The sequence below is a fragment of the Opisthorchis viverrini genome (genome assembly GCF_000715545.1).
Source record: "Opisthorchis viverrini unplaced genomic scaffold opera_v5_613, whole genome shotgun sequence".
Taxonomy (NCBI): Eukaryota; Metazoa; Platyhelminthes; class Trematoda; order Opisthorchiida; family Opisthorchiidae; genus Opisthorchis; species Opisthorchis viverrini.
Window position 1 is genome coordinate 110170 of NW_008752270.1, and position 12284 is coordinate 122453.

Below are 12284 nucleotides of genomic sequence, written 5' to 3' on the forward strand. Positions count from 1 at the left end.
ATATATATATATATATATATATATATATATATATATATACGAACCTTATGGTTGTACGGCAGTGAAGCATCAGTGTTAACACTGATGTTACTGTCTCTGATGATGATAATTTTGGGCCAACCACGTACAAAATTGAAATGTCCTGAAGGAAGTAAGATACGAACATGGAAGGGAAGCACAAAACCACAGCTGGTAGAATGTAGAGTAGATATGGACCCGGGGACTGCGCCTACCTAGTGAGTCCCGAGAGGGGAGAAACCACAGGTAGGCTGACGAATAGTTCTCAGTAGCCTTATGAGTAGTGTGCTGTCAAGAAAACAACAGGAAAACTCAGTCATATCGGATGGGAGACGAACCAGGAACTCATGGGTAGATGACCGGAATACTTCGTCACTTAGCTACGGATTTAAACGCGAAAGTCAGCAACACCGTTTTGTAGCCGAATCACCTGGATTAAGACGGTAGGTTCAAATCACGCTTCAGAACCGAACTGCAAATGACCCTCTCAAGAGAGAAGTATGAAGGTTCTCAACTGCCTTAAAATCATACATGATCAGAACATCAACTTCAGGTTAGAGAACCAGGACGTTCAGTAATTTATCCAAGTTTGTGTGCATCGCTGAAAGAAGTATTCGCGCCCCTCAAAAAGATTGATGACTCACTAGTACCCATGATACACAGATCCTGACAAAAAGGAGCCGATCGTAGTGACACAGTAGTAGCGCTCCGAGGTTAAGGACTCAAAGGGCGGTTGTGAGCATCACGAAGCCATCACGATACCTTTTCATAGGTCGGATTAGTGTGCTCGGCAAAGCTCAATGCTTAAGGTGAGAACTTACTAACCAGAAGGTCCATGTTTCGAACCACTTAGGCAACCTGACAGCATCTCAGCCCTTGGGCTTCATGGCAGCTACGTACCGAAAGGGTGTTACGTCATTATTAGTATTGTCATTATTCTTACTATTATTATTATTACTATTTCTGCTTAATTGGCAACTCGACCAACGTTGTGATAGGAGGTGGTGGCTCATATCCTATTCGGGAAAACTGGAATGCTCTCTTGACTGACTAAAAAAGACTTAAGTGTGCAGTCAAGTGATACCAACGGCAACAATATGTGAGAATGGGATAAATTCAAGGATTCTGCCTATCGGTTTTGAGTAATGTGGCTGTTCCTGATTTGAAACCAAACCTTCCATGCTAATTATCATCGGTTTTCTGTTTATTGATCTGTTTATAGGCATGATGGTTTGCAGGGTAAGAAAGATCGGTTGGAACGAAGAGTACGTAAATTTATGGACAATATTTCTAAGTGAACCCTAACACAAACAGAAACGTGATATGGTTTCGGAAGAATACATATAACCTGCCACGCACGAGTAGATCCTTCGGAAAATGGGAAGCCGAATATGTGAAATTCGGGAAACGTTGGTGAGAACTGACCCTTAAATCTGGTCGGAAAAGTGTTGTTTTACTAACAAAACCCAAAGGTTTCAGATCCAATACGGCTGACGGAAACAACACCAGTGGTGCGTGAAAAAAGGTGACTAAAAAGTGCACTGATGATAAACAGAAGCGCGTTCCAAGTGTTTTTCATTCAATCCGGACAGAATAGCCGGGAGTATCGGATGGTTTGCACTAAGGCAAGACCCTTTCTGCCTGTCGGCAAAATTAGGCTTACCTGTCTTCTGCTGAGTCAACTTCTGTGAACATTTTTGCCACAGAACGCTTGGCTCCCACACAGTTTTCTATTTCGGCTGACAAAGCCTCCAGCTGAGCCTCCAAATCAAATAGGCTAGTCTCAGCCAGGTGCGACCGACGCTTCAAGCGTTCCAATAAACGAGAAGCCTCCGGATCGAGCTGGCTGGTCAATGAGGGAATAAATGCTTCACTAGCACATAGACGAAATGCCTGCCGGACCTTCTCAGCATAGATTTGTGCGTTCAGAAACTCCTGTCTGCGATCTTTTGCACTGGTATGGACTTCATTCAGTACCTGGAACACGGTTAACAGGAACAAAATGATAGTGACTTGGGCATATCCATGCGCGATATCAGTCCAAACCCTCGTCATCTGATTTCCCAAAGTGACGATAAGCGAGGAAGTCACAAAAGGGGTACAAATTGGACAAAACAATTTCACGAGCAACTTTCCGCTTTGACGAACACAATTTGGATGCGCAATAGAATACCCGAAAGCGTGGAACTGGGAAGTAACTAATATTAAATAGGATCAGTCATTCAATTCAATTTATCAGCTATGAACCGTGTACCATGGTTACATATGTTCCAGCTGATAAAAATTCGATCACTGGAAAGTGGGAGAGTGTGGGGCATACAACCAAGCATCGGAGGCGATGGCATGCTCAGTTAGTTCGCGAACCAAGTAGCTATGCGCTGAAGGCGATGGTCTTGGTGCACGAGCGCCACCGACTGTGCGATCAGTCACTTCTGCGGGTGCCAACCATTGGTGAGTTGATTCCTGGAGTCCCTATCCACGAAGGTGGTGCCAGGTCAGTGGCACATTGGTGAGGTATTGAAAACTGACATCAAAAAGTCTAAAAATGGCAACCAAGTTGAACCAAATCGAATGAAAAGCTTTTTTTAAGCAAAGTAGTCGACCGAAAACCAAACTATGTGTTTGGCCCTGAAAAGACAGTGTGACCCGTTTGGGGGTGTGATTCACCAACGCCGAACGACCAACAGAACTTTAGTCGTGTGTTACGTCGCAGCGCGCGAGTGGTGACGTTGCCCGAATCATGTGCTTCAGATCTGTGTGTGCCGACAGGCAGCACAGCAGGCATTGCACGCACACATACAGGTTTGGTTTATAACCTGTTCTGTACAGAATTCGGCACCTGCATCACATAAGGTTGCTGAAAACTCTTAGACAGCCAATACATCATAACGGAGAGATTCAGTCACGTCTTCCGTTAACACAAACTTAGTTCGGAACGTTCGATATTGCTTTTGGTAGTTTGAGGCCAAATTGGTCAATGATATTACATCATATTACCAAAACTACAAGACGTACAAATTGTGTACAGCACAACAAACGTGCAATTTCAGTTTTCTCGCATGCTACACCTTCAAACAGATGCTATGGCTACGGCATATCTCCCAGAACCCATTCAGCAGTTTTTGTCTACACCGGAGGTAGTGCTTAGGAAACTGCCCATCGTGGATCTTGGTTGGAGGCGCATGAACGACACCCTGATGATGGGAAAACAACAAAAATCCTATGATTGTATCTGGGGACTTGAACGCTGTACAATAAGGGGCTGACTTGTACGACAGGACGGATAATCTAAATGAATTTCATGGTGCGACTGGTGGCAAGCACCACGTGGATTCAAGCGGTGAATACCCCTTGAATGGACTGTTTTCAGTGGACATCAACAGCGCGGTGGCCCCTTAGGAAATTTTGAATGATTTTACATCAGCTCACGGACGGGGGTGTAGAGGGTAAGTATAGAGCCGTAGCTCCCAGACAAGGTAATGCCGATATGCAGGTTCGAGACGATGGTGTAGTTGAATAGAATATTAAAATGGGACTCCTTCTACAGATAACTGAGACAAGGTTATGCAGCAATTGATTGACATGGGAGATTTGACGCTGAATTGCCAAACGTCATAAGTAAAACGTTTGTGTCTCGTCTGCGAGACAGTAGGCATTTTTTTAGTACGGCAGATGTCGATGTGGCATAGCTACATTCAGGGCCTCAGGTGGCAGTAAGTTGTAATGGCTACGAAAAATAACAACTACGGTGAAACCGCTCAGTACGGAAATCCCATACGGAGGTTATTCGAAAGTCAGACGCTAGGGACATCCCGGTAACCATAACAAGGAATCCTGCGTGGTCCAAGAATAATGTGACCCACTATATTCGTGTGAAACCGAGTTGAAAAAATGGGGCGCGGGTGCGGTGATATTCGAAATAGCAAGGCTCGACTAGTAATAGTATGGATAATAAGGAGAAATACATTACACCAACCTCGTCTATTGCTTTCATGAACACGTTAACGTCGTACAGTCGAGCTTCGATCACGTCAACCCCAGTAGAAGATTCTTGTTTGGATTCGACATGCGATCCACGCTTCATTAAGTCAAACAATTCACGCCAAGCAGCACGTCCAGCTTCAGCTTCAGCCAACAAAGCTGTGGTGAACTGTATGGCTGCGATTTCCACAGAGTGCGGCAAACGTGCAACCCGGTCTTGGGATGATGACTTCAGGTGACTTGAATGAGTTCGGGCTAAAACATTCGTGTCGGCGACCTGTGGATGTCGTTCCGAATAAGGAGGTCGTGTCCTGTCCGCAAACGGTGAAGTGACTGATTGTGAAGTGTGAGTTGAGATATCTTTCGAAGGGGTCTGAGTTGGCGCTTTAATAGTAGACGAATGTTGACCTGAGAAATAATAGTAATGGGACAACGCCACATTGCAACTGCAAGCAGGGCAACTAACATCAATAAGCAGGCTTAAAGTACATAAAATGGGTGTGTGTAGGCCCAAGCCCTGCATAAGTCGAGATCACGCCAAATCATCCATCTGATAGACGACACATGAGTAATAGGAAATATACGGCAGTGGATTCCAAGCCAGCCCTTTGATGAAGTCAGCGAAATGATACTCGGACACCTCACTGGCTGTAGCTGTTAATAAAATAAAAATACTGAGTCATCAGGATGGAAGAAAGTACACAGTGAGGTTGAGATCCAGATGTATCTAACTAAAAAAGGGAAGTAGATGGTAAGTAAATGCCGGACTCCATGGCTACATATATGACGCCTAATGCCAACACAAAGACGGTTGATGCGCTAATTCATCAAATGGGGGAATCTCTTAAGATTCAGCCAGTGGTATCAGGCACAAGCCTAACTCGGCTTACGCCGAGTCTATAGTGCTTAATTTGAACTGCCATTATAGGTGCCTTGCGACTGCGCCAGCCTAATTGACCGGACTCGCTTACCTCAACATCTAGGAATTCGCTGGCGATTGTAGAGAGATCTACATCGATACAACAGACCGACATCTATCGGAGAGCATAGCTGAAGATACCAATCTGATAAAGTAGAACCATTCTCGAATTCCGTGAACTTTTATGCTGTATTTCTTGACAAAGACCGAATGATTGTAGTCAATTTGTGTAGAAACAAGTCCACGCATCTGTGACTAAGAATCTGCATGACTTTCCAACTTACGGGGTTACAGTAGATTCGGAAAGCAATATGCTGGAACTAAATGAAAACGTTTGCGTGGTTCTAGTGATGAGCCGCCAAATGCCCACACTCGCAAGACATACAGAAGATACGGGATACTGAGCAGCTACGTGAGCATCCAAAGAAGTCTAGTAAAAAAAACAAATGATGAACTTATTGGACGACCCACGTTTCGCAACACAACTCCCATTTTAACAGATGAAAATGAAGTCGTTCGTTCAGCTGTAGCACCCTTTCCGTGCCTAACTGCCATGCCATTTCAAGGAAGCACGAGGGCTGGGATAATGCCAGGTTGCCCAAGTCTAGACAGGAAAAGTCGAGAGGCAGAGGTAGGATTCGAATAACGGACCTTCCGGTCAGCAAATTCGTGCTCTAACCACTTGGGCAGTCTCATCCAAATGAATGATTCTGGGTCATCAGGCGATGGAATCCAAGGGGAACAAATCCAGGGGTTACAGCAATGCTGCTTGAATAAACCTGGCATAAAATCACCGCAAAGTGAAAGCTGCCCTGATGCAATCAAATTGCCTAGCTCAGCGAGCAAACCAACGACCATGTACTCAAGTGTGAACACGTTCAGAAGTCACAATTCATACGCGTGGGTGCACAGGTGAACAAGTGGTGGTAACATGCTCGTCTGGCAAGTTAGATGTCTGCAGTTCAAAATCTGAGGTGACAAAGGAGTTGCACTACTCCTGGGCTAAAATAAAAGTGAAACTCGAGTCCAACATTGTGATGTGGACTGACTATGAACATCGTCTAGGAACGGGAGGACTTCTCAAACTAGACTGATGAGGATACAGATACTTCTATATGAGAGATACTGCATGACAGTTATGTCGAACCCATTACACACCAGTTGTAAAACACCGTGTAATTGCCGTACAATGGTCCTATCTAACACAGTTCCGTTCGCCGATTTGGGTAGGTGAGGCAGGTAGCTGTGCATTGGATACGGCAGCTGACGTAATTGATACGCAAATACAGGGTTTTCAGCGGACTTTTCATTTAGGAGATTGAGAGGGGAGCTATGCACTGAAGTCAACAGCTTGGATGCATATGCTCCATTGGGACTGCTACTGGGCTGTGTGACAATGTCCGCAACCATTGATGTGTCTCGTCTCGGGGTCCCCATCCAAGGAGATGGCAGTGACCAGCGCAGCTAAGTTTGCTGGTACTGGCTTTCATACTTCGCTCCCAATTTATTGCTGGACTTCCCCTGGCTCCTTTTCACTATTCGCGTGGTTACGCGAAAAGAACCCTTCGAGGACGCCGGCAGACTGGCATATGGAGCAAGTGCCCGACCCAGCATAACCTATGGAGTGTGACCAGTTCATCTACCGTGAGCAAGTTCTCTTTCGAAAAAAAATTCGATGTACTTCAGGATTACTGATCCGATGTTTCCACTACATATGGACTATTATAATGGGAGGGTCCTGTATTTCTGAATAATTGTTAGTGGTGACAATGTAAGCGGCGAAATGAGGCCAATGTACTAAATTGAGTAAATTGTTATTCGACCGAATTTACCTCTGAGTTGCATCCAGACGCGAAAACGGAATGGCGAGGAAGGATGTAATTTGGACCTACCGGTTTGTGGTATGAGGCCCAAGAATAATCCATTCGTGATAGGAGGCAGCAAAGGAGTAGTTGCAGTTGGTACGGATAAGGGAGAGGCGGAATCTCGAAGTAATATTCCATCTGAACTATCGGGCTTTGAAACGCAGAGGTTGACCGGGGCACATACTGTTGGTGGTGGCGCGGGCAAGTGAATCGGCTTGGGTAAGGTGGGTTGCAGAGATTCCAATATGGTGGGTATATGAAGCAAAAACGGACTAAGGTTCCCGTTCGTAAGTCTCACGATGGCATATGGCTGTGGCCTACCGGACTGAAGATAAGTTATACGAAGTACAGGAAAGCGACAAAAGGTGCTGATAATAAAGCCTAATGTGCTTGGTAGAACTGTTCCATGCGTTTCACCTTAATAGAAGCCTTAGTGGTTCCACAGACAAAAATCGTTGGATCGAAATCAGAAAAAACGTTAATGACTACAATTCAGCGTCAACACCTGCGCGATGTTGGTACAAAGCGGTTCTTTCAGTCTGATGACGCACTATTACCGAAATGCATGGGAGAAGCGAAACAAAAAAGACCTCTTAGTCAAGGAGCCGAAGTGCGACTCAATAAGCATCATTCACAGTAACGACGTTGTTGAAAATAAGGAACTCCAAGCTTTAGAATCGTCTATAGACCTTCAGAAACTGGTAAGACGTTACAATTTAGATGTTGTCACTGCCGAGAAAAATATATCCCCGTTCAGGACATGCAGGACCGTGCTACACTGACTTAATACGTGTTGGTGATCGGCCCTCTTCGCATAAGCACATATTCCTCATAGGGAGTTGGTTGTCAATAACTCAACTATCTTAGCCGGCTCGCACTTAAACAAGCGTCCAACCAACGACCGCTTGGAGTATTCACAAAGAAACACATCGTATGTTGAAATGGTCCACAAACTGCCGAGTGTTGGTTTGAAAGACAAAATGCCTCTATATTTACCCTTCCAAACATAAGGTCAATGATGGAAAGGAAAGGTAGATGAAAAACTGCTCAATTGACCACAAACCTCGCAGTGGAAGCCCAAACTCAAACCGATCGGGGAACCATCTGGAGGGAGTTCAATACTGAGTAAACCGGTGGGTGGTGGTGGTGGTTCTTCTCCAGACACGACAGTGCTAGACTGAGCTGGTAGGTGGTACAGCAAGACTTCTTCACCCGCTGAATGAGTCGCCAAAAAGTAGTGACTGTTCACAGCGCGGAAGTAATACTGGCGATGGGGAGAGGTTGTAATGCCACATAGTTCGACCAATTCAGTATGGGTGACCACGGTTGATTTGGTCTGGGGGGGGGGGAATAAGGAGAAAGACGCAGTTAACCGCTCCACAAACAGTTTGCTTCGAAAGCACAACTAAGGAGCAACTTACTGGAGCACTGACCAGGACCGCTCGCAAACTGGAACCACACTGTAGACCAAGAATGAAGCAGGAAGGAGAAATCCAGAGTAAATCCAAAGGCTGAGGAGTTGTACCTGCATCTAAGCGTCAAATGCAAAGAGAAATATAAAAAGCGGAATGAGCAGGGCGCACGGAACCATTAATAATAGGAGTCAGATGACCTGCTAAACCCACCTGAAAACTGCGGCAGCACAGAATCTAGAGCTACTGTGCGCTTGAGTCGAAGCTGCGGGTCTGTTTGAAGAATGAGCGGGCCTTGGACAGTGCCGTTAGCAGTTGGAAGAATACCATTCAGACAAACTGCCAACTGCTTGCCTTTTCCACTCCATGAAACTTGGATACAAACAGAAAAACCAAAATGGATAAATGAATTTGGTTCACCGTAAGTAGTTAAACAACAAATCACAGCCAATGCGGCGTCCACATAGGCGGACGGCACGCGATAAAATTCACATATAAGCAGAAACGCCATGAAACATTGGAAACTACATGACTTCATCCCGGGGTCACGAATGCAATCACATATACCAACCGAGTTGCCGCCAGGCTGTCCAGGGGGATACGAGAAACATTGAGGAGTTAGGGATAAGGTTGCAGTAGTGGCCATTCTAGTACTGGGCCTGCGCAGTGACCCCCGCACTATCTCGAGCATGAGAACTGTAAACGAGAGGCCGGTGTCTGAAGTGCTGACTATGGTGTTTCATTTTCAATAAATTCGTATTGGGCGGGCGTTTCAGCCAAATAATATGGGTTACGACAGAGTTCCAGCTGTCAATATCAGGATTTTACTCAATGGTAAATCGTTCACTTGCATTGAGCACCAACTAAACAGGGGGACATAGCGGTACGAATAATTGCTTGTCAGCAATCCGGCATTACGTGCCCGATGGCAGGATTCCCCATGCAAGCAAACTACGTAAGCGCAACCTTGGAATTCAGTCTTCGTCCCCTTGGATATAGAAAAGAAAAGAAAGCGTTCAGCTGTAGCACCCTTCCGGTGCCTAGCTGCCATGCCACCCGAAGGAAGCACGAGGGCTGGGATACTGCCAGGTTGCCCAAGCCTAGACAGGGGAAGTCGAGTGGCGGAGGTCGGATTCGAACCACGGACCTTCCGGTCAGTAAATTCGCGCTCTAACCACTTGGGCCATCTCCCCCCCCCCCTGGATATAGTCGGGGTACTTATTATAAAATTCATGATAGCCATGTATTAAGTAATCCCTGGTTTTAGAGGAGCAAGCCATAAACATAGGCAGTAAGCAGTAATGGAGCGAAAAAGCAGTCAAAGAAGGGTGACGGTTTTTGAATGCAGCTGAAAACTTTGAGGCTTAAGGACATGCATTATGAACCATTTGAAACGTTGGTGGATGATATCAGTGAATTGGGTGCAAGTCAGCGCAGTGGCCGAACGACAGGCTATGAGAGCAACCCCTAGCATGCATGCATAAGTGACACGGGCAACATGGAAACCTCGAGGACTCACGACACTGGGCGTCCACATCGCACTGTAAATGACCAATTACTGTTACTGACTCAGACGACCTGTCAGGTGATGCGGATATTAATCGAACAACCCCGCACTTGAGGATAAGTACAAATGTATCCGGTGATGCTGGACTCCAGGCAAAATCTCTAATCTCCCAACCCGGCTGTCCCGTTGCGGTTGAGGGCTCTCCACCACAGACTCGAACTGAACGACTGATTGAAGAAAGTTGCGTGGAGCCAACCTATAAAAAACGACAGCATGGCATTCAAGTATACACAAGAGATTTTAAGGTAGTCAAACCAGTCTAAACAAGAACCAACCCGTAAAAGCTCCACGAGATCGACTAAATGGACAAAAGTGCCTTGTACTTCGTTGGATGTAACAACAGCCAAAACCAGACCGCCACTGTTGAAGGCGACCCAATGCACTGGATCCGTGCAAGTGATTCGACAGTCCGCATCGTGTTCTGGCAGAGCCTTGTCTTTCCTTAATGTACACGAACCGGTAGCTTTGAGGTAACGCTGTACATTGAACAGCAGAACACCTGATCACAAGGGGAACGGAAGCATAGTTTAGTGAAGTGCGTGCTGCCCGCACAAATATGATTACGGTAAAAAAAAATCAAGTGATAGTAAGGGATGGCAGTTTTGACCTCTAGTTTGGACGACCTATCATGCAACGAGTGTCAGGAGATCCAGGGTGCTCTTGCAATCACATAGTTCAATGAAAATAGCCGTCACACATCAACTTAGACTCGGCTTGTCCAACAAGAACATAAGCTCGGCACAGTGTCCACTTACGGTACCGATAATGAACGCGTAGTCGAGACAGTGGTCAGTGGCTAAAACCCTGCCTCTTGTGGAGAGACAGCTAACGCAAAACTTAGGGGTTCGGTCCCCACGATCTTCTCGATGCATTTCCACGAAAGCAGATACCAATAAAATAGCCATGATGCAGTCCATGCAGATATCGTAACCCGATTCGTCCCCGAGCGTAATCTTACAAAGGAGATTTAAACAGCCTCTCCAGGTTTTTTCAACGCACACCACTCAATCTGCCTCTGTGGCGTTTGCTACCCACTCACTGACTTTCGAACAGATTTCCATCACAAAAAATCGTTCAGCTGTAACATCCTTTCGGCGCCTAACTGCGATGCCACCAGAAGGGGGCACGAGAGCCGGGATACTGCCACGTCATCCAAGTCTACACAGGGGAAGTTGAAAAGAGGTCGGATTGCAACCATAGACCTTCCGGTCAGTAAATTCGCGCTCTAGCCACTGATCCATCTCGCCGAACACCTTGACTGGATGCGCAAAAATTCGTGGGCGGTACGTGCACGCAGTACTTCCCAAATTGGTTTCTTTTTTTGCTCGTGCGAATTCGTCGAAGAATTCTTTCGCTGTTTAATCTATCTATATTGAGTTTTTCATTCTAACATTATCTGAGTAAAACCTGTCAGACTGCACTCCATCTCTGCGATGCGCCCACATAGAATCATAAGCCAGGTTTTTGCAAGCTGCCCTCCTCTACAGCTGTCCACAACAGTTGTGGATGAAATGGCTGTCCACCGAATGTTACGCGTGGAGTGCAGTGTCACGCCTGCCAGGCCTGATGGCATATCACATGTACGCGTTGGCAGGACCACCAGATAAGCCCATTATCTAACTCTCCCGACCCGTTTGTTTGCGCCAGCTGTCTCTACCTTAGGGTTGCGATGCGTTCCACAATAAACATGACAGCAAAAACGAAAACAAGTGTCTACTCCTGAGTGGGAAAGACCAGTAGGCATGTTCCGTTTTGATCACCAGAACAAGCATGTCAACAAAATTGGCACAGTCGATCCTTGGTAGGTTCGTCACAAAGCCCAAAAATGTATCGCTCCACGCACAGTGGTTACGCCAAAAGGGAAGCAAATGAATATCTAGGCTTCGGATGACCCTTTCCTCGCTAACTGCCGTACAGGGGTTTTCGGCGCGGTCTGTCAGGATCAAGCGTATTTCCAAGGACCACTCTCTAGAGGCGCGAAAACTTGGCCAAAACAGTCCTAGGGGGTGGGGCGTAACAGACTTTCGTTTGGGAACAGTTCGACCAACTACGAAAAACTTACGACAAACCTGAAGATAGGTGTAAACGCCTGTACCTTCTAAAAGAACGCCCACGCAATCAGTCACGACTCCGAATATCAGGTCCTACCCAAGCATCCCAGAACAATATACTACTGGGGAAGGTGATGCTCGTGGGACGACAATCCTCGCGTGGACACCCCATCCAGCGTATGTGAAATTATCATCGTTTATTTCCCTAGCGGACGACAAAGGCGCAGAGGTGAACTTCACACCCAGTTCACAAGTTCTGAGCTGAATTGAGCCAGCTGTGCGGGGACAAACAGCGAAGTCTACCGACAGATCAACCACAATGGTTGACCTTGCTGCGGGGTACTGCTGCAAGAACCCAATAACCACAGAAAACGCGGCACTCCCAGCCTGCAGCTCCACTCCATCAAGAGCAGCCTCTCCGATCGTGGACAGTCATCGCTCATGATCCCGACACCAGCGTACTGAAAATTC

The 12284-nt window shown here is 46.4% G+C and overlaps 1 protein-coding gene across 1 annotated transcript in view; it reads right to left on the reverse strand.

The window, feature by feature from the left end:
- The window catches only part of T265_11837 (hypothetical protein), a gene marked incomplete at both ends in the record, with an annotated part of 52966 nt that overhangs the window by 37931 nt on the left and 2751 nt on the right, over positions 1–12284 (reverse strand). The window contains 8 exons of the mRNA XM_009178621.1: positions 1682–1995; positions 3995–4407; positions 6811–7108; positions 7847–8119; positions 8205–8314; positions 8409–8567; positions 9715–9958; positions 10038–10261. Coding sequence (XP_009176885.1) covers positions 1682–1995; positions 3995–4407; positions 6811–7108; positions 7847–8119; positions 8205–8314; positions 8409–8567; positions 9715–9958; positions 10038–10261 — 2035 coding nt within the window. The remainder of the gene's footprint in view (positions 1–1681; positions 1996–3994; positions 4408–6810; positions 7109–7846; positions 8120–8204; positions 8315–8408; positions 8568–9714; positions 9959–10037; positions 10262–12284) is intronic.